The sequence below is a fragment of the Littorina saxatilis genome, linkage group LG12 (assembly GCF_037325665.1).
Source record: "Littorina saxatilis isolate snail1 linkage group LG12, US_GU_Lsax_2.0, whole genome shotgun sequence".
NCBI lineage: Eukaryota > Metazoa > Mollusca > Gastropoda > Littorinimorpha > Littorinidae > Littorina > Littorina saxatilis.
Genome location: NC_090256.1, coordinates 59,016,743 through 59,040,089, shown reverse-complemented (window position 1 = coordinate 59,040,089; position 23,347 = coordinate 59,016,743). Strand labels below are relative to the sequence as shown.

The following is a 23,347-nucleotide window of genomic DNA, read 5'->3' as shown; positions in this document are numbered from 1 at the left end:
ACTACCGGAGAGTAAACGAACGTTACGCGCCCAACTGTGTGGATGAGGCACCCGTTCATGGTGGTGGAGGCGTCATGGTGTGGGGGGCGATCAATACCGCTGGAAGGAGCACCCTGGTGCACGTCCAAGGGCGCATAACTGCCCAGCGATACGTGGAGGAAATTCTGCGCCCACACGCCCTTCCTCTTCTGGCTGACCAGGATGCCATATTCCAGCAGGACAACGCTCGCCCGCACACAGCACGACTCACCACCCAGTTCCTCACCGACCACCATGTCCAGGTGCTTCCCTGGCCATCCATGTCGCCAGACATGAACCCGATAGAACACCTCTGGGATGAATTGGACAGACGTGTGCGCAGGCGAGAAGAAGCGCCGGCAAATCACCGCGATCTATTGCAGGCACTTCAGGAGGAGTGGGACACCATCCCACAGCAAGATATCCGGCATCTGATCCAGTCCATGCCCAGAAGGTGCCGGGCAGTTGTTGCTGCTCAAGGCAGTCACACCCCCTACTGACTTGACAGCCTCGGCATCCAATCGTATTGATTGACTGATTGATTTGAAGATGCAAATGAACTGTGTGTGCATTCAACTGTGTCCATACCAAATTTCAAACAAATAATCTAAATATTGGATTTTCTGTTAATTTTTTCGAAAAATAAAACAAATTTGGCAAGTAGCAACTATGCGTTTCTTTTTTTGAACAGTATACAATGTGTCCCTATTTCCCACTGTTTTGTTTGTTTCTTTTGTTATTTAATCATGTGTGGGTGTGTGAGTGTGCAAGAGTGTAGGTATATGCGTGTGTGCGTGCGTGAATTTCTGTTATCCTCTGTCTGCATGTGTGTGTGTTTTTACATTTAGTCAAGTTTTGATTTACATTCAGTCAAGTTTTGACTAAATGTTTTAACATAGAGGGGGAATCGAGACGAGGGTCGTGGTGTATGTGTGTGTGTGTGTCTGTCTGTCTGTGCGTGTGTGTGTGTAGAGCGATTCAGACCAAACTACTGGACCGATCTGTATGCAATTTGACATGAGAGTTCCTCGGAATGATATCCCCGGACGTTTTTTTTTTTTTTTCGATGACGTCATATCCGACTTTTTGGAAAGGTTGAGGCGGCACTGTCACACCCTCATTTTTCAATCAAATTGATTGAAATTTTTGTAAAGCAATCTTCGACGAAGGCCGGACTTCGGTATTGCATTTCAGCTTCGTGGCTTAAAAATTAATTAATGACTTTGGTCATTAAAAATCTAAACATTGTAATAATTTTTTTATATAAAACGATCCAAATTTACGTTCATCTTATTTTACATCATTTCCTAATTCCCAAAACATATAAATATGTTATATTTGGATTAAAAACAAGCTCTGAAAATTAAAAATATAAAAATTATTATCAAAATTAAATTTCCGAAATCGATCTTATTCCTTGTGGGTTCCTGATTCCAAAAACATATAGATATATGTTTGGATTAAAAACACGCTCAGAAAGTTAAAACGAAGAGAGGTACAAAAAAGCGTGCTATGCAGCACAGCGAAACCACTACCGCGCTGAACAGGCTCGTCAGTTTCACTGCGTTTTGCACAAGCGCCGGACTGCGGTCATTGTGAAAAAAATGCAGTGCGTTCAGTTTCATTCTGTGAGTTCCACAGCTTGACTAAATGTAGTAATTTCGCCTTACGCGACTTGTTTTTTGTTGTCGTCTGTCTGTATGAATGGTTACCTGCATGTCTTTTTGAAAGGTGTTGAGTGAATTATATCGTTCCTATCACACCACTACATTAATGGCTTCGTTGTCCATCAGCAGGACTCAGTGTGATGGCTGAATGCTGGACGATTATTAATGCCACTGTTTAAGATTGCTTCCCCGTTTATGACGCCTCGTGTATTATCTCCTCTATTTTCAAGACACGATGAAAAAAACCGACAAGAGTTTAACATTATGCTAAGAAACGACAGCACCCTTTGGCCTGTCTTCCCCCTCACACACACCAAACAGCTGGGGGTGGGGGAGGGAGGGGGGTAGATCGCGAAAAAAATGAGAGTTGGGAGAACCACTGCGCGTTTTATTTCGTCTTTCTTTTGAGGCAGAAGGAAAACGATAAAAGAGAATTATTATGCAAAGAATCATGAGTTCCTGATTTCTGTCTTCTCCCTCCCGTTCCCCAAAATCTGGCGGATTGGAGAAGGGGAGGGCGGGAGGGGGGGGGGGGGGTCAAGAAAAAAAGAGTGGAGCAGAAACAATAATAATAAAGTGAGGGCGGTGATTGTCTGCATTGCATGCTGGCACGTGCGACTGGCCAATATCTGACGATGATGACCTTTCGACATTGACTGTCAATCCTTTTCTCGCTTATTTTGCGCTCGTGCAATCGTGAGCGGGAGGCCAGTTTTGGCAGGTTGACTCCGCTATGATCCTTTGCTAAGCTTTCTGCACCTTATGTTTTTTTTTCTGAAAGTGACTTATGGGTTGATATTTCACCCAGCTGATTGCAAAGCATATGTTTGCGAGCATTGCAGACAGCGTGTCTGTATGATACAAGAAGTCGTACTCGCAAAGAAGACCAACTCGCTTCTACAGGTCTTGCATGGCCCCTAGCTTTTGTGGTGTTACTGCGAGCTCTTTTAACCCGCAGGAGCTTGTATCAATTTGCCGTTCGATTGAAGTACCCTGCTCCTTTGGCCTTACTACCTTGATACAAGCACCTGTGTTCTAACCCGATATGAAAATGGTGTGGTTTCACTTGTTGTGTGAGGAATATTTCGAAAATTAACTTTTGAAATACAGAAACTTTCTCCATGAGGTGTGGAAGCCAGTTTCAAGAAGGCGACATAAACTGACCGAAGTCGTAATGACCTTGCAGAAAAAAATGCTTTAGTTTTTCTTCGTTTGAGTTATTGCTACGACAGTGCTATAAGAGAGAACGCTCTACAAAAGACATTGCGAAATAAATGAATACATGAATAAGATAACAAAATATAGGATTCGTTCCTTGACGGTGCTTTCTTTTATGAAGCAGGAAGACACAATGTTGATGTAGTGCACTTTTGCCCAGGTGTGTATTCCCCCCTCGTGGTCGGTCTTAACCACATCAATCAATCAATATGAGGCTTATATCGCGCGTATTCCGTGGGTACAGTTCTAAGCGCAGGGATTTTTTTAATTTATTTTTTAAATTTTTTTATGCAATTTATATCGCGCACATATTCAAGGCGCAGGGATTTATTTATGCCGTGTGAGATGGAATTTTTTTACACAATACATCACGCATTCACATCGGCCAGCAGATCGCAGCCATTTCGGCGCATATCCTACTTTTCACGGCCTATTATTCCAAGTCACACGGGTATTTTGGTGGACATTTTTATCTATGCCTATACAATTTTGCCAGGAAAGACCCTTTTGTCAACCGTGGATCGATCTTTAACGTGCACACCCCAATGTAGTGTACACGAAGGGACCTCGGGTTTTCGTCTCATCCGAAAGACTAGCACTTGAACCCACCACCTAGGTTAGGAAAGGGGGGAGAAAATTGCTAACGCCCTGACCCAGGGTCGAACTCGCAACTTCTCGCTTCCGAACGCAAGTGCGTTACCACTCGGCCACCACAGAGCCACGCCTTCTCGCCGTGAGCAAATGACCCCGGTCCTGCAAGAGGAGTAATAAATTGCACAATTGAACAGCGGCCATCAGGCAGAATTACGGCAGCGATATGAGCTGCAGATAAATTGCCATCATGGGCCAAGCATCCAGGGTGGAGGAATCTGGGAGCCTGGGTGATTACTTGATGGTCACCCTCCGCTCTCGCCTCACGCCCAACGCCGCGGATATTTGAGCACTAGATTTGCGGGCCCTGCAATCGCCCTGTAATTTGGTCTGGAAAGAGCGAGAGAGAGAGAGAGAGGGGAGAGCGAGAGAAAGAAAAGAGGAAAATGATTGAAGGAAGGGGAAAAAACAGATAAGGGAGAACGAAAGAAAAAAAATGGAGAAAAATGCAAAAGAAGAAGAAGAAATAACAGAGATGGGGAATTCAAATTGCAGAAATGTCGAAGACCTTTCCCCTCCCCTCCCCCCACCCCCCACCCATCCCCTTGATATATCCACGATCGAGGAGCAAGCTTGGGAATGTTGATAAAAGAAAAAGAAAGACACAACATTTGCCAAAATGAGTCTTTCCTGGGGGTGTCAAGTGATTCGCTGGGCAAGGAATGACATGTGTGCGCCTCATTCGCAGACGCTTGTTGAGGTTTACCGGCTTCCGGTACGGGGTCTAGGGGACACTGGTTGTGTAGGGACCTCGTGGTTGTTTTTGTTCTGAGGTTCGCTGTTTCAGTTTTTTTTATTATTTGTTTTTTATTGAATTTTGTGAATGGTTTTGTTATGAGTTGTTAGGTTTTAAACTTGTGCAATAGCACCCGTGCGTTGATATGAGACTGCTGTTTGCAGAAGTCTTAAGGTATGCAGACGTACTCGAGGGTTGATGCCACACCACGGCAACGTCCCGTTTTCCACAGCTTCCAAATCAATCGAATTTTTGATAGCTTAGGGTGTCTGCCTGATGTTCCGTTCACTATGTTTTCCTGAATTAGCCCCTTACGACGTTTTCCCGTTTTAATATGTAAAGAAAATCTCTGAGGAACCCGTTACGGGAGCCCGGATGCTGCTGTCCAAAAGTTAGCGAGGGTCGTAGAGGATATCGGCAAAAACACTCGCGCCGACGTGTTTGGAAGGTATTTCTACAGATTGTCAAAGTGTATGGCACCTCTGGAAGGATCATTCTAGGAATTAAAATGGCGTGATCAAATTAACGATGATCTGTGTGATAATATGAGATTCTAAGGACTTTCAGAAAACCTTACGTATCTAAGCTTATAAGGCACGCATACAAATAGATAACATGTCCAAGAAATAAGGTACGTGGGTCGGCACGATGTTATTTTCTGATCACACAAGTAACGTACTTTGTTAAGGGTTTCCAGTGGCGAAAGGAGAGAAACAAGCGAGTCCTATCTTCAGTAAGGTGTCGCCGGTGCTAAATCTTGTTTGCAGCGTCTAAGCTTATCATCTTCGCGTATAATGCCATTAGCGCACCATATCAGGGACCATTATAAAGTCCAGAACCAGATTGGACAAACAAACAACAGAAGTAGCTATTTAGCTGGCAACCAACAACCACGGTACGTGTTTGTGTGTGGGTGTGTTTGTGTGTGTGTGTGTGTGTGTGTGTGTGTGTGTGTGTGTGTGTGAGTGCGCGCGCACATGCGTCCGTGTCCGTTGGTGTTTTTTTGTGGGGGCGGGGGATGGAGGCAGTGGTGTCACCTCCCTGCCCACCGCATCTGCTACCCCCCCCCCCCCCCCCCCAAAGCACACCCCAATGAGAGGAGATGTGCCATAATGAAATGCGTTGCAGTCATTATTAGAAAAGGGGGTTCAGGAGATTTCTTATCGTGAGCCTAGGTGGATCAGGGCCCGACCAGCCCCGAGCAGAGAAGCCTCTTACATCGCACAGAAGAAGCTGCAAAGAAAGAAATCTTGTCTTTTTTGTTTTGAGGGTGGGAGGGGGGCGGGTCATATAGATGAGAGTGAGGTTGTGTGGCGATTGGGAGGGAGGGGGGGTCATATAGATGAGAGTGAGGTTGTGTGGCGATTGGGAGGGAGGGGGGGGGGGTCATATAGATGAGAGTGAGGTTGTGTGGCGATTGGGAGGGAGGGGGGGTCATATAGATGAGAGTGAGGTTGTGTGGCGATTGGGAGGGAGGGGGGGGGGGTCATATAGATGAGAATGAGGTTGTGTGGCGATTGGGAGGGAGGGGGATGAAGAGTGGAAAGCGTGGTCGACACTGAGCATACGATTAAACTGGCAGCTAAAACAAAGGGAGAGAAACGCGCAGAATTGAAATCAAGGTGAACTGGAGTTACTGACAGCCACATTCACACTTCTCCAAAACAGGTTGCAGAACTGCTGGAGAGGTTCCCGTTGGACCAACTAACAAACTATGAAATGGTCTTATCCATAAATGGAAAACATAGAACAAAACTTCACGGGTTCAGCCGTCGTCGCATTAGAGTGAGAGTGTTACGGTCTGCATTTTTTAACCCGTGAAGACAAAACACAGATTTCCACAGATAAAATACTACCATGGCAGGCTAGACACATAATGCTCTCTCAGTGTCTGGTCGAAGCATTGTGTTGCTGAATCAAACAGTGTGAGAATACAGCGAAGAATGTGCCTCGTGATGCAGATTTTCTTGAGAAATGGAGAATTTTTAGCCTTTCTTTTGCAGAACAAAATTAAAGTAAATCCCGTGAATGTGTTAATCAGTGTTTCTCTCGTAGAGTTTTGTCGTGATCACGCCAAAGTAATAATTTTCAACAGATTTGATTGTAACAACCGGTCAGCTACAGTCGCCAGTCATTTTTCTCTTTTTTTTTTATTTATTTTTTTTTTTTAGATGGTTCGACATAGTTCTCTAGTTCTGTACTTCTTTTTTTCTCTGTTTGAATGTTACTTTCCGCCATTCTATTGTATTCTTCTTTCCTTAAGCCGTCTGTTCTAATGATGGTCACTTTCCCAGTCCATTTACCCCCTTGTGGTCATTATTGACCATGCATTCGGCACAAGAATAGGTCGGAAGGCAAAACTAAAAGACTGAAAGGCGAGGGACAAGAAAAAGGCCGGCATCAATCAAGCCAAAAGACTGGTCATCACAGTAATGGTCAAGCAGAGCGCTGCCCATTGTCCGGCCAGAGGCTGAAAAAAGGGCGGAAGAAAACGGTCAATATTGGCAATTGACCGCTGTCCATGCTAATCGCGCCCTTTTGCTTGACAAAAGCCCCGCCCTTAAGGTGATTATGCTCACGTTCTTGACTTTGTTTTGGAGTTTTGCTAAATGCACTATTCTGGCCCTTTTCCGTGTGTTAAACCTTTCGTTGTCCAATTTCCGTTCGTTTCGTGTTCCTTTCTTCCATATTTTCAGTGTTTTGCGTGTGTACGTGAAGTGAGGCTTCCTCGTATGACTTGGTTGAATCAGTGTAGCCTCTGATAGATGTGCAAGGTAAGAGCAGGCATGATATCAAATACCTTAGTTCGGTTGTACTTGTCCATGAATACATCTTGTTTCAATTGACCTTATTAAACTAGCAAAACATGTGTTGACAACCATTGTCAGCACAGGGCCATTATGCCATCGCACCAACAGACAAACACACATACAGAGAGAGGGAGGGAGGGAGAGAGAGAGAGAGAGAGAGAGAGAGAGAGAGAGAGAGAGAGAGAGAGAAAGAGAGAGAGAGAGAGAGACACACACACACATTCACACACACACACACACAGAGAGAGAGAGAGAGAGAGAGAGAGAGAGAGAGAGAGAGAGAGAGAGAGAAGAGAGAGAGAGAGAAGAGAGAGAGAGAGAGAGAGAGCGAGCGAGAGAGAGAGAGCGAGAGAGAGAGAGTGTATGAAGAAGAGAACAACCCTACAATCCCCTTATGTTTACAAACGGCTTCATCGTTCAGGCGTTTTGGTTAAATGCACGAACAACACGTGAAGCATGCGATGCGCTGTGTTTAGTTATGTGGTCCATTACGGCCAACACATGAACCTAAATGACCATGGTCGGCGTGCATTAAATTGTTACTTTTCATTCTGCCTAATGAATGTGATTTCACCACTGTTATAAAATCAGCGACGTTGGCACGCGGGAGAGAATTCAAAATGAAAAAATGAATAAACAGATAGAACGCTCCAAAATCAATAGCGAAGAACGAAAAACAAGCAAACTAACTACTTAAATAATAATAATTATAATAATGACAGCTTTTATAGCGCGAACCACAGTAGTCTATGCTCTCCGCGCTTTACATACTTACTAACTATGCATATGATCATACTATTTAATAAGGACTGGGTGGCCGAGTGGTAACGCACTTGCGCTCGGAAGCGAGAGGTTGCGAGTTCGACCCTGGGTCAGGGCGTTAGCAATTTTCTCCCCCCTTTCCTAACCTAGGTGGTGGGTTCAAGTGCTAGTCTTTCGGATGAGACGAAAAACCGAGGTCCCTTCGTGTACACTACATTGGGGTGTGCACGTTAAAGATCCCACGATTGACAAAAGGGTCTTTCCTGGCAAAATTGTATAGGCAAAGATAAAAATGTCCACCAAAATATCCGTGTGACTTGGAATAATAGGATATGCGCCGAAATGGCTGCGATCTGCTGGCCGATATGAATGCGTGATGTATTGTGTAAAACAATTCCATCTCACACGGCATACATAAATCCCTGCGCCTTGAATATGTGCGCGATATAGATTGCATAAAAAATAAAATAAAATAAAATAAATCCCTGCGTTTAGAACTGTACCCACGGAATACGCGCGATATAAGCCTCATATTGATTGATTGCATATAAAATCAAATACATATATACATTCTAGCAAAATAACGAAACAATACACTTACAACAACACATTAACCATTATGGACATGTCCATGACCTCGCAGATAATGTATGCAATCCTGGGCGGGGATGTAGCTCAGTCGGTAGCGCGCTGGATTTGTATCCAGTTGGCCGCTGTCAGCGTGAGTTCGTCCCCACGTTCGGGGAGAGATTTATTTCTCAGAGTCAACTTTGTGTGCAGACTCTCCTCGGTGTCCGAACACCCCCGTGTGTACACGCAAGCACAAGACCAAGTGCGCACGAAAAAGATCCTGTAATCCATGTCAGAGTTCGGTGGGTTATAGAAACACAAAAATACCCAGCATGCTTCCTCCGAAAACGGCGTATGGCTGCCTAAATGGCGGGGTAAAAAACGGTCATACACGTAAAATTCCACTCGTGCAAAAAACACGAGTGTACGTGGGAGTTTCAGCCCACGAACGCAGAAGAAGAAGAAGAAGAAGAAGTATGCAATCCTAAACTTTCGCAGAACGTCCAAATAAGCAACGAAGTGTTTTGATTTAGCTTCTCGGTGACTTTGGAGAAGGTGTCAATTTCAGTTGTCTAAATTCAGAACATCTTCAATTTTGTATGGCCGGCATTTCAAGACATTCAGGACTGTAAAAGATATGCCCCCCTCCCACCTCCATTACTGAAATGTGATCATGATAGATAGCCAAAAATGCAAGGTGCAGGAAATCTGAGAAGATTAAGAATAGGAAATCTAAACCGTAAACGAAAGCAGATCTCAATACAAAAAGTATCTCTCGTGTCGGGTTGCTGTTCTCCAGCATAGCGCAGTTATCTGGAACGTGGAGAAGGATGTGTGTGTGTGTGTGTGTGTGTGTGTGTGTGTGTGTGTGTGTGTGTGTGTGTGTGTGTGTGTGTGTGTGTGTGTATGTGATCCCCAAGGTTGTTTGTGAGTTTGTTTATTTGTTGTTTGTTTTATTATTGTGAAATGTTGTTGTTTTGTTTCTCTTCATTGCAGTATAATTGCACATACCAGAACGACAGTGTCCGTTGCTGTCGGTCTGTCAGTAAGCGTGCCTGCCCCTGTGTACGCCTGTTCACAACTTGTGAATGGAATTTATCTTTTTGGTTTGCAGAGACTGAGTCTGAAAACACGGCGGTCGTGAAGACCAAGTACACCTATATCAAGCTGAACAGCAAGTAAGTTTCGCACACATACACACGCACGCACGCACGCACGCACGCACGCACGCATACTTTTTGTATATTTTCGATTTTTTTGTCAAATGCGTTATACAATTAAGCACTAGCAGTCAAAAAATGAGAAGAATCATAAACTAACACACACACAAAGTGAGGAAAAAACCAAATCGCCTTTTTCGTATAAATGGAACAACAAATAAAAATTTAAAAAATATAACTGCTTCAAATTCTGCTCTTTTTCTTTTTCTTTCTTTTTTTTATATTGAATTATAAATTAAACAAATCGCGTCGGGGTATCGTTTGTCACTTTGAAATGGCACAGTTTTAAGGAATGTCTTAGCTATTTGAGGCAGCTTCGTGTTTCTGCAAAACAACTCAAATGTATTCACGGCGGACTTTTACTTCGGTTACAAGCGTGCATTTTACAATGTTGTAGGACTTTTACATCGGTTACAAGCGTGCATTTTACAATGGTGTGCACGATTGTACACTAAGATTCAACACTATACAACAATGTTTGGAAAGCAGCGCCTTTACTCCTAAGTTAACTGTGCCAGTGACAGTCACCAGTCATTATACGTGGGTAGAGACATGTTCTATCAAAGGCACATTCCTTCTCGTCAAAACGGTTCGGCCCACCATCTCCAATTTGGCCAGGCTTTTATATAGGATAAGACCATATATTACCTAATCATGCTCACATATGAAAAATCCACACCCTGACTTGTTGCTGGTGGGGGTTGACATTTGTTGTATGAATCATTTCTTAAGAAGACTCTAGTGGCTTTTACGAAATAAATTGACAAAAGATCCCACTGTTCACAGGAGCACCTTGGTTGTTGAATGTTGGTAGGTGTCCAAGTGGAGGGATGTGGACTTACCCCGTGTCAAAGCCTGGCCCGATCTGTGACGGTGAGCCGATCTGTCAACACGAGAAGGAGGGTTTCTTGAAAAGCTCCAGTACAGTACCTGGCCTCGTTAGCACCCAGGTGGAAAGATCGGCAAGAAACAGACGTATCAGAATTATCGCCAAGAAACAGACGTATCAGAATTATCGCCAAGAAACAGACGTATCAGAATTATCGCCAAGAAACAGACGTGTCAGAATTATCGCCAAGAAACAGACGTATCAGAATTATCGCCAAGAAACAGACGTATCAGAATTATCGCCAAGAAACAGACGTATCAGAATTGACATTCAGGTGGCACAATATTTAAGAAGATTAGAGCGTGTGGAAACACCTGCGCTCTGTTACACGTTGTCTTTATGCGGAGATGTGTTCGGTGTACTGTTAACAGAAAACAATGCCGATTACTGGAATTATTTGTAGCTAATTGGTAAACTAGCACACACGACGCGTCACTGATTATGCTGTAGTTTTCTTTCCGCCAAATTAAACCTGATTAGGTATGTCTAATCGGTGAAGAAAGCAGCAGTTCCAGATTTTAAAAATGTTTTGTTCAGAAGTGTTGGAACATTACTTACAGGAATAATAATGATAACTTTGTGTGCGTAAAGCAAAGCTATTATGTTTTGCGCGGTACGTAGGTCTTGATCTGAGTCCAACTAGTACGTAGAGAGCGTGCGTGTAGGCCTATATTTGTGTGTGTGTGTGTGTGTGTGTGTGTGTGTGTGTGTGTGTGTGTGTGTGTGTGTGTGTGTGTGTGTGTGTGTGTTTCGGTGTGTGTGTCTGTGTGTCTGTGGCGCTAAACGGACATACTAACGTAATGTGTTTATTGGGGAAATAATGAAGCAAATATTAATTACTTTTGATTTGTTCGGTCACAACCATTAGTTAGTACATGTCCGCTCGAAGAAGCGATATTGGAGAAAGAATGGCTCAGCGCCACACATCAAAACCTAACATCACAACAGGAAGGCGCGACATTCGCGGCCTATGATTTGAAGGAGAGATGCTGTGGGAGGCTTAGTGTTTTGTCGCAGGGCCGTCATAATAAGCTTCAGTTTCCCTCCATATCGATCGTCACCAAGGCAACAGTTGTCTCCCTTGCAGCGCTCAGATGGCGCCACCATGCGGCAAAGAGCATGCACTACGCGTGTCGTGCGATTCACAACTTGCTGTGATTAAATGTCCGCACTTAGCTAGCATCTCACGCGTTTAATCTCTCCCTTTCGGTTGCAGATAAAACTTGCTTTTTGCACAGGTTCGTGTGTGTTGATTTTCAGTTCGCTGACCGCTGTGGTGTGTTCAACTGTTGCCAATACAGTCATTTCAACTGAGACAGAATGCACGCTCTTTAACTTTCTGACAACCCCTACCCCCTCCCCCCCCCTCCCCCCGTTTTTCATGCATCTACATTAAAAACAGAATGGTGGCGTGGTTGCAATATCAATCAGGTCTCATTGTGGAATAGTGAAAAGGAAGACAGCAACATCTCAAAGCCATTAACAATGTTCGTAATTATGGTAAACCCTGCATAGTTACTCTATTTTCGTGTGATGATTAAGACAGGAGTGGACCCGAAGCGAACCAAACCTTCCTGTGTTTACGATTTGATATAACATGTGATTACGTTTAGTCAATCAAAGCTAAAAACAAAATTGCCCATGAATTGCATGGACAGCCAGTGCTTAAATTCCATGTTCAAATCACAGCAGCGAGAAGACAGTGTGTGTTAAAGTAACATAATTATGTCAGGTTGTGTACGGAATGCTGAGGGCCAGATCTTATTATGTCCGCTATAATCATGGCTACATGTAGGTTACAAATAAAACAAACAAACACACGAAAATAAAATAAGAGGTCTTGTTACCTCTAAATAAATTGCTTGAGTTGAGAATGTTAAGTGAAACACGAGTAACCAGAGGTGTAAAAATTATTTGGCTGGAATTTGTTCAATCATTCATGTCAGAATACCTACTGAAACTTGAAACTTCTTAGAATGTCTGCTTTGATTTCCTTTTTTTTAAAACTTTTGTTTTGTTGCAATTTTGGCGAATCAACGACTTGGACATATAAAACAAACCCCATTGTCATGTTCTTTCGTTGTGTAGTCAACTGTTAATAACAGGGGTTTAATTTGACCTTAGATTTGCGCAGACAATTGGTGTCGAGTATTGTTTCTATCCATCTGTGACGGTCTGGGTCTTACTATGCAAAATATTCAGTGTTTGACTGCGATACACTTAGTTTATTCCTCCGGCGACCAAGGCAATACTCTCTTTTTTCTCAATGACGTCCAAGGTCTCAAAACCAGTGAATAATCAACGCCTTCATTGGGAGACACTTTACATATAATGCATTGCCTCTCTGGTGATCAAGACCCTTGCATATAACCACGTCACGTCCCAAAGAGATACTAGTTCTGGGGACAGAAAAACCAAGTTAGCATAGCGTGATCAAGACGATCAAAGCTATGCCGTCGTTCTCACCGTCACTAACGATGTAGGCCCTAAAGTGAAGAGCGTTTAACTTTTAAACTGGAAGACACTACATATACAAATTGTCTCTCAGACGACTAACACGATGAACTCGCCCTCTCAGTCTCTGACGGTGTAGTTGTGAAGAGGATGAGAGACCGTTTTAATTTTTATATTTTATGCATGTTATTCTGATGCTATAGTTGAAGTTGTTTCAGGGCGGACGATGATGTGAGACACTTTACATGTGTGTTATTCTGATGCTATAGTTGATGCTGTTTCAGGGCGGAAAATGATGTGAGACACTTTACATGTGTGTTATTCTGATGCTATAGTTGATGCTGTTTCAGGGCGGAAGATGATGTGAGACACTTTACATGTGTGTTATTCTGATGCTATAGTTGATGCTGTTTCAGGGCGGAAGATGATGTGAGACACTTTACATGTGTGTTATTCTGATGCTATAGTTGATGCTGTTAATGTTTCAGGGCGGACGATGATGTGAGACACTTTACATGTGTGTTATTCTGATGCTATAGTTGATGCTGTTTCAGGGCGGAAGAATGAGAGAAACTTTACATGTGTGTTATTCTGATGCTATAGTTGATGCTGTTTCAGGGCGGACGATGATGTGAGACACTTTACATGTGTGTTATTCTGATGCAAAATGTAATGTTGTTTCAAGGCGGAAGGATGAGAGATAATTTACGTGTGTGTTATGCTGATGCAACATACTGTGATGTTGTTTCAGGTTGGACGAGAGCCAGGCAAAGAGCTTCGTGCTGAACCTGACCAAGGCTTTGCACGTGCCGCCCGGAGTGGCCAGCCTTGACCAGTGAGTGACCTTGACCTTGTCTTGTAATTTGCTTCTTGCGTGTTAGAAGAGAGAGAGAGAGAGAAAGAGAGAGAGAGAGAGAGAGATGTGTTTTGAGAGAGAGGAAGGGAGAGAGAGGGAGAGAGAGAGAGAGAGAGAGAGAGAGAGAGAGAGAGAGAGAGAGAGAGAGAGAGTGTGTGTGTGTGTCTGTGTCTGTCTTTCTGTCACTGAGTCTCTGTGCGTTTGGGGAGCACTTCACTATAAGGGGACCACTCCACCCCCGCCTCATACCTGTTCCTGTTGTCCGTTCCTCCTCTACCCCAATGAAAAATGAAACTGTACTAAGAAGTGGACATCGCTTTGGCGACTTGCTTAATATCAGACGGAAAATATGCTGCTGATGTTGATTGCATCATATTACCAACCCCCAACCCCCCCCCCCCCCCCCCCCCCCCACCGTCCTCACTGCTGTATCGCATTCTTTCTTCCAGTCCTCCAGTCCCTGTTCTAGTGTCGACCCCTGCCTCCTCCCCCAACTTACTTCCCCCTCCCTGTTCTTCCTGCTGCTATATTTCTTGTTTATCCACCCCACCCCTTTTTTCAATTTTTTTTTTAACATTTCCTTCTGTACTGTTACTGTCACTCCCCTACCCTCTTCCCACTCTTTCCAACCCCGTTCTTTCTACTGTTATGTTGTCTGAACCCTTCCACCAAAATCCATCCACCCCAATCCACTCCCAACCCTAATGCACACGCCCCTTCCACTTACTCTTCTGCCCTCCCCTCCCCTCACCCCCACATGGCCAAACTGGTTGAAGGGAAACAACAACCAGCCTCTCAGTATTCTGTGTTGTGTGGTGACTCCTGCAACCAGCCCTTCCCCCTTCTTAACTCCACCCCCTCCCCTCATTCCCTGCCCTCCATTCCCTGTTGTGATGTTACCTCCGCCCCCACAGCCTTCGTGGTGCTGGTGGCCCTCGTCACGTAATTATCAGCAGCGACTTTGCTACGACTTCTCCCATCCGGCTGTCAACACTGACTAGAGCTTCTCTCCCCGCTCGTTACCTGCACCTTGCAGGTTTCTTGTCCCTTCCAGCCCCTCCCGACACCCCCCCCCCCCCTTTCCTCAAGCTCCATTTTCGCGACCTGGACTTTAGGGCAGAAGCACTTCCGATGTTGACGCGGCTACTTCAAGTTTTTGAATTTTGCTGAAAATGTTTGAGAAATGAGTTATGGCGAAAAGTTTTTGGCTGAGGTCTTAAGATGTTATCACCTGGAGCTGCCCTTGGAAGGTTGCGTCCAAAGTCCTCAATGATGTTATTTTGCAGATAACTTCTTCCTTGTGTGTGTTTTTTTTTTTTTTTTTTTTTTTTTTTTACAGATGTGTTCGTGTTTCTTATTTGTAGCCTTGAGATCTCCCTATCGCCGAGAAGATTTCAAGCTAATCTTTAATTTCAATACTGGTTCGTGGTTTAAATTATGTTGTATTTCCCCGTTTCAGTTCTTGTGCAAGCAAAGATGATTAAAACCTCTGAAGTTTAGTTCCTGGTTATACTAATATAGATGATGCGATGTCTGTTCACTTCAATCCATGGATCCAATCTTGTCACTAAAATGATAATTGTACATTTACAAATTTCAAAGGAAGTACTCATGCTCAGAAATGATCGGCATTATGTCTTTCTTCCTACTGTGCTCGTCGCCACATTAAGAACATAAGAAAGGCGTAAAAACCTTAATTGATTTCCGAAGATTGATACAAAAACAAGTGACAATGGTGACAAATTGTTGTACACTTTCTATTGTAAGTGTCATTGTTTTAGTAGCATGTGCTATTGCTGGCATTTAGTCTCTTGTTGTCAGAGTGAAAAAAATTGAATTCCCTTGCGAATAACCATGAAACTCGTCGTTATGGCACATTCTGAATGTACAAGTACAAAGTTGCGCACAAAGCAGTGGCGGGTGACATGGCGGTGATCCCAAGTCAGTGGCCAGGACACTTAGTGACATGTCTGCCATGCCCATTTAATGACATGTCTGCCATGCCCATTTAATGACATGTCTGCCATGCCCATTTAGTGACATGCCTGGCATCCCTATTTAATGACATGTCTGTTATGCCCATTTAGTGACATGTCTGTCATGTGCATTTAGTGGCATATGGCTGTAGTGGCCATTTAGTGACATATGGTTGTTATGCTCATATAGTAGCATTGCTGTTATACCCGTCAAGTGACATTGCTGTATTGCTGTTTTAGTGGCGCAGTTATAACGTCCATTGGGTGACATGGCTGCAATGGTATTGTTGCTATAGTGACATTGCTCTAATGCCCAGTTAGTGGCATCGCTTTTATGCCCATTTAGTCTGGAGACTGTCTTAGTGTTTGCTGTCGCCTCTTGTCGTGTCTCTGCCGGCAGACATCTGTCACATCACCACCGCGGAGTGCACTCTGCAGGGCCATTTGCCACAGATTAGCTCCACTCCATTCCATTCTTGATTCTTCTGTTGTCAAGCGGGTGTCAGCACAGCATTAGAAGCTGTAGTTAAGGTATTGGAGAGGATCCGGCATGATTCGTCTTTTGTTTACAGTTGTGTTTCTCCACATAGGCTAGAACCAGTTCTCTCAGAGAAAAGTATTTTGCATAAATTTAGATTTGTTAATCCCAATGTGCCGCAAACGTTTGGATCGGATGAACTCAATTGCTAGCATCTTATTCAGTGAGTGTGTGGGGGATGGGGGGTGTATTTGTGTGTGGGGGATGGGGGGTGTATTTGTGTGTGGGGGATGGGGGGTGTATTTGTGTGGGGGGGGATGGGTGGGAGTATTTGTGTGGGGGGGGATGGGTGGGTGTATTTGTGTGGGGGGGGATGGGTGGGTGTATTTGTGTGTGGGCGTACGTACGTGCGTGCGAGTGTTTTGTGCGTACTGGGTGCGTGCGTGCGTGCGTGCGTGCGTGCGTGCGTGCGTGCGTGCGTGCGTGCGTGCGTGCGTGCGTGCGTGCGTGCGTGCGTGCGTGCGTGCGTGTCGCCTTGTGTAGGAAAGGTAATATAAGAATCCATTTCGGATTTATTAGAAAAGAATAAGTGCGCTTGTATTGCGATTACTTTGTCTTCGCTGTTGATCCTTTACTTTTAGAACTTAGATGGTCACACCACATCCAGCAACATACCAAGGTCACACCACATCCAGCAACATACCAAGGCACACCCACACCAAGGTACACGCAGACACACAGACGCACACAGACATGCAAACGGGCTGACAAGACAGACACCTGTATTCCTCATCCCACCCCACTTCACCACACACACGCACCACTGTAAAGAAACCTCACAGAACCCAAGGGCTGGCCATTTAGCTCTGTATCAGTTAGAACTCTGTTCGTGACTGTCTTCATTTTTCATTAGTAGACACAACGGGACACCATTCCCTGGTCCTAGTCTCCTTCCCTCACACCATCTTCATCTCTCTTTATTCTCTGTCTTTCTTCCCCTTCTCTAACCTTCCCTTCCGTTGGTCCTTCTTTTTACATTTAGTCAAGTTTTGACTAAATGAACATAGAGGGGGAATCGAGACGAGGGTCGTGGTGTGTGTGTGTGTGTGTGTGTGTGTGTGTATGTGTGTGTGTATGTGTGTGTATGTGTGTATGTGTGTGTGTGTGTGTAGAGCGATTCAGAGTAAACTACTGGACCGATCTTTATGAAATTTTACATGAGAGTTCCTGGGTATGATATCCCCGGGCGGTTTTTTTCTCCATTTTTTCGATAAATGTCTTTGATGACGTCATATCCGGCTTTTTGTAAAAGTTGAGGCGGCACTGTCACACCCTCATTTTTTAATCAAATTGATTGACATTTTTGTAAGTCAATCTTCGACGTTCATCTTATTCTACATCATTTCCTGATTCCAAAAACATATAAATATGTTATATTTGGATTAGCGCGGTAGTGGTTTCGTGTACACTACATTGGGGTATGCGCATTAAAGATCCCACGATCGACAAAAGGGTCTTTCCTGGCAAAATTGTATAGGCGTAGATAAAAATGTCCACCAAAATACCCGTATGACTTGGAATAATAGGCCGTGAAAGGTGGATGCAGCGCCTATAGGCTGTTGATCTATCCTGGCCGATGTGAATGCGTGAAATATTGTGTAAAAAAGTCCATCTCACACGGCATACGCGCTTTGAACTTCGGATAAGGCGCTATATAAATACCCGTTATTATTATTATTATTATTTTTATATCAAAAACAATCTCTGAAAATTTAAAATATAAAAATTATGATCAAAATAAATTTTCGAGATCGATTTAAAAACAATTTCATCTTATTCCTTGTCGGTTCCTGATTCCAAAAACATATAGATATGATATGTTTGGATTAAAAACACGCTCAGAAAGTTCAAACGAAGAGAGGCACAGAAAAGCGTGCTATGCAGCACAGCGAAACCACTACCGTGCAAAACAGGCTCGTCAATTTCACTCCGTTTTGCACAAGCGGCGGACTACGGTCATTGTGAAAAAATGCAGTGCGTTCAGTTTCATTCTGTGAGTTCCACAGCTTGACTAAATGTAGTAATTTCGCCTTACGTGACTTGTTTCTTCTCAATTCTTACTTTACTTTCTTTACCTTATTGTTTTTATTTCTCTTTCTCATTCGTCGTCCCCCTTTCTCCTTTATTTCTTGATTATAGTTTTTCTTCCAAATCAAAAAACAAGAATGGTAGGTTATTGGATGGAACGTTTAATTTATGAAAAAACAAAGCGTTCCAGTCACTAGAACTTTGAGCCAATGGATTTTAAAAAGTGGACAGACAGATACACACTTATGATACCAATAATGAACTTAGCTTGGACATTTCTCCATGTCGCCATAGTCAGTCAATGATCAATGACATTATTTATCATGGTTTTTGATTCAGAATTTTGGAACGTTAGCAGTCTATCTAGTTTTGGATTATTTCTCTTTTCAGCTGTCTTTTTGACGGATCTTATCTCTTAGGTTTTTACTGCACCCCCCCCCCCCCCCACACACACACACACCTCCCATCCCAAACCCCATCCTACTCTTTTTCTTGATCCTTGATGCACACTTTCCTTATGTCTGTCTTTTTAATAGTTGTCTTGTCCCCTTTTTCTTCTTTGTCATATAGATGTCTGTCTTTTTGTCTGATTTTTATACTTCTTTTTTTTATTAATTTGCAATTTTAGGGGGTCTTTTTGAACTACTTTTTTCTCTCTTCCTTTTCAATTATTCAATTTGTCTTACTTTCTTTATTTCATGTTTGTTTCGCTTGATCTTTATTTTTGTTCTGGGGTACGTGGTTTTTTTTTATTAACTTTATCTCTGTTACTTCTTTTCTACCGTTTGTATTCCTTCCTTCTTTCATTTTGTCTTTCTCTTTTTTTCTTCTTCTTGATTCTCACTCTTCCTCCCTTCTTTTGGAGACGTGTCTTTCTTTCTTCTGTTTTTTTCTTTACCTCCTTTCTAGAGAAAATGGTGCGCTTGAAAGCCGTCTATTTGAGATAATAGTGCTGTTTTGTGCGGGGCTCGGCTGGGAGTCTTGAACGGTTCTGATTGCCGACTAGGTTATTATCAAATCTCTCTAAAAAAATCAAATTGGGAGAAAATAAGCTATTGATTCACTGATAAGACACCTCCACCATCAAAACGCGAGTCTCCCTGTGGTTGCTCCTCTTCTTTCCTCTTTTTCTTCTTCTTCTCGTGTGTGTCTTCTTTTGCCCTTGCCGTCCAAGAAGGGTGATCCATTTCTACTGTCTTCTGTACATTTCTCTTGATGTCCGCTCTTGTCGAGCTGTCTGTAGCGCTCGTCATTTTGGTGCAAGTGCATTTGAGATTGTTTTCTTTTCTTTTTTATGGAGGGAGGGGGGCTTCTTTCTTCTTTTCTGTGTGTGTGTGTGTGTGTGTGTGTGTGTGTGTGTGTGTGTGTGTGTGTGTGTATGTGTGTGTGTGTGTGTGTGTGTGTGTGTGTGTGTGTGTGTGTGTGTGTGTGTGTGTATGTGTGTGTGTGTTTGAAAGTTTTCAGACCAGAAGTGAGAATAGAATAAATAAATAAAAACTGTGACCCTTGTTCAATGCAGCCCACATGATGGCGTAACAGGTACTTGGAGTTTCCTTCGTGATGAACTCTTTTTCTGCCACGTTGAACGTTAAATCTAGGACAACCTTCTCGTTAAGTAATGCAGTGTCTTCCTTGCCACATCGAGACAATTGTTTCCCTCGATGGCGAAGACCATGTTCCTAGTCTGTAGATGTCGCGTAGCATCAAGTGTTTCTCGTAACCCTTAATCTGTACGCATTTCCTCTCAGCTAAGTTTGCCCTTCTTGTGGGGATATAAATCTTGTGGAGATTTACTGTCATAACGTTTGGAGAAACAAATCTGAACATTTTCATCGTCTGAAAGTTATTTAATATATGGAGTAATGAAAAATGATTCACACAATCGTCAGCTGATTTTATTTTGTCACTTGATGAAGAAGACTGCATCTTTTTGAGCCTAATGAGCCGCGGTCACCGATGAACCTATTTCTTTTGCTTTTGTAGTTCGTGGACCACTCATCTGTTTTTATCCGAAGTGGTAAAAGTGGTGATGGTAGTGATGGAGGTGAAATGGTGGTTTTAGAATGATATAATCGTGTACAAGGATTGCACACATTGCTTACACGTATTACCCTTAGCCGCCAACAGGTAGCACTGCAGTGACACAACTCGAGCAGCAAAACGCATATCTTGCTTTTGACGGATGCCGACCAATCCTTGATTGAGACTTCAGGATGATGCGTGTGGATATTGCGACGACGCCGGTGCTTAATATCATGCGAGTAGCAGACATTGTTAGATGCTGTATGATAATTATCAGAACTAGACTTGACACACTTCCACGAACGGTAAATGACAGAAAGCGAACAGATTGTAGATGACTGGAATAGAAGAACCCGAGCAAGACAACTATAGCTACATTATTACGGGTGTATTCTGGGAACAGGATAAAGAACTCCAGAACAAAAGGACAAGCGGAGCGAAACAAAGTCGACCACTTCCATCCGCAGTCAAGAAAATGGCTGGGTGGTTGGGACAGACGGTACGTGTACTATAATTGGCTGTCTCAAGACGAGTAGCGTACATACGGGTCTTGCCGTGACGTGCACATCAAAGGGAGGCAAATTGCTCGTGATTCTCATACTCCCGGCTGGCACGGAAGCGCCTCATTCGCCTTCGGTGGCTCCGCTGAGGAACTAGGGATGCTGTCTTGGACAGCAATCTGCCGTGATGGTGGTGGGTTGGTGTGGTGGTGGTGATGGTAATGATGGAGGTGAGGAGGTTGTTTTAGTGGTGGTGGTGGTGGTGGTTTGGTGAACTGTTAATCCCATCCTCAGCTCTTCAGCCAAAATGTTTACGTACTTACGCGTTTTTTTCTTCTGCTAGCCAAAGCAGAAATACACACAGACATCTTTAGCAAAGTTGATTTAAACAGGACAGGCAAATTCGAACATTAAAGCAAGTTCAGACTTAAGGGAAATACAGAAAAAAAATTGTAATAACATTAGGGTATTTGCAAGTATAGTAATGCAGCAGCTATTTTACCCAGATCCGTACCGAAAATTGTAAATATATTTATAAAAAAAAGCAATATTTAAAAATATTGCTATTCTGAGTGGATATAGTCTCACTCAGCCCTGTGTCGACCATCGGGCCACGAGTTGTTCAATATCCTTTATATTTACAAAATCAAACCTCAAGTGGGAGTTCCGGTTCAACTTTCATACAATCGAAGACATGCAGCAATTCTCCTAACCAATGCCTTCCAACTCTAAAGATGATGATGAATTACCATAATCTGCTTATTTTCGACGAAACAAGACATATATGTACAAGTTATGCCCTTTGTACACAACGAAATCAATCTCCGAACTGTCTATCTATCTAAGGGAAAGTCGCCAATCCCGGAACAGTCGGCAAACTTGGAACACCTCAATATACGATCAACGGGGAACAATTCATGAACAACTGTTTTGCAGAAATGTCTAGTGACATTCCTTGATATTATTCTAACAAGAAAAATGACTATCGCGGCAAAACAAAAAAAATGGTACGTTTTTTAAACTTTTCTTCCTTCTTCTTCTTATTTCTACCGTCTACAATTCGTATTATTACTCTTTATCTATATACGTTCACATAAAATGTTGATTGCTGTGATAAACCTTCATAGATTTGCAATAATTTGAACAGAGAAAAAGATTTGAAACGTCACGTGTATCCAACAAAAAAACGTGAAATCCATGCAGGTGCCATGCGGCAATGATGGAACACATAAGAGAGGCAAACATGGAACAGTGTTCCAGCTTTGCCGCATTCTGTTCCATCTTACTCTCATCAAACAAATTACAATAAACAGAACACTGCTGATTTATTCACGTATTCAATTCTCTTTTCGGTTTTGTTGTGTTTTCCCTTCTATAAGTTTTATTGAATGCTTGATTGATTTGTTTGACAGTATTATGAGACCCGAACGGCGGTGGTTGCCAGAAGAAATGGGCTGCGCTTTGTCGGCAGTGAAAAACGGAGATATGGGTTTCCGCTGCGCATCAAGAGCATATGGTGTTACTGTCGCAACTCTTAAAAGTCATTTAGAAGGAAAAGAATACGTTTACAAAAGAAGAAGTAAAGTTCACAGGAAGACCTTCTACATTTAACACCAGAGATAGAACAAAAACTATTCAATAGCATTCTTGAAGCTGAAATAAATTTACCAACGTCACCCCCATCGTTGTTTTGTACACTGTACATGGAGAATCTGGTCATTATGATTGCTTGGTTTCAGCAGCAAATGTAAGCCTACCTGCTGCTGATGTCCTGCAACGCACATCCACAAACTCGTCGAAGAGAACAATCATGAAAAAAAAACAATCTGAAATCATCACATCTTCTCCTTACAAGTAAAAGCTGGAGATTTCACTTGCAAAAAGGCGTGCAAGTCAACAGAAAAGAGGAAAGAATGAAGCTACAAAATCTTTTGCTCAGAGAAACAAGAGGGGAATGTCTTCTGATCAGAGGAAAAAAAGGAGAACATTCTCGACGATGCGTTCTATCCTGGAGGAAAGCTCTTGGTACTGCTTCATGTGTGGCACCAACTCCCTTGAGAACATGATACAGTGCCAGAAGTGCACACAATGGGCACACGAGGACTGCGCTGACAGCAGCGGACAAAAGGACTTCGAAATCTGTACTTACCAATTTTTGTGTGTCTGCTAAATCAGCTCTTAAATCTGTTCTTAGTTATTTGCTTTGAGACTTTATGCGTAATGATTTTTACATTTAGTCAATTGGGCAGGTAGCCCTTTTATATCTATTTGTCAACAGAAGAGGGGTACAAATGAAGCTGCGAAATTTCGTGGTACTGCTTCATGTGTGGCACCAACTCCCCTGAGGATATGTTATAGTGCCAGAAGTGCACACAGTAATCACACGATGACTGCGCTGACAGTAGAAGACAAAGGACATCGGTTCTTTGCCT

At 43.1% G+C, this 23,347-nt stretch overlaps 2 protein-coding genes across 2 annotated transcripts in view; both read left to right on the top strand.

Annotated features, from left to right (window-relative positions):
- The window catches only part of LOC138983149 (uncharacterized), a 242,506-nt gene that overhangs the window by 136,112 nt on the left and 83,047 nt on the right, over nt 1–23,347 (top strand). The window contains exon 9 of the mRNA XM_070356558.1: nt 13,747–13,830. Within this exon, the coding sequence (XP_070212659.1) occupies nt 13,747–13,830 (84 nt within the window). The remainder of the gene's footprint in view (nt 1–13,746; nt 13,831–23,347) is intronic.
- The window catches only part of LOC138982390 (receptor-type tyrosine-protein phosphatase N2-like), a 179,670-nt gene continuing 165,874 nt past the window's right edge, over nt 9,552–23,347 (top strand). The window contains exons 1-2 of the mRNA XM_070355658.1: nt 9,552–9,610; nt 13,747–13,830. The gene's annotated coding sequence lies outside the window, so the exon portion shown is untranslated. The remainder of the gene's footprint in view (nt 9,611–13,746; nt 13,831–23,347) is intronic.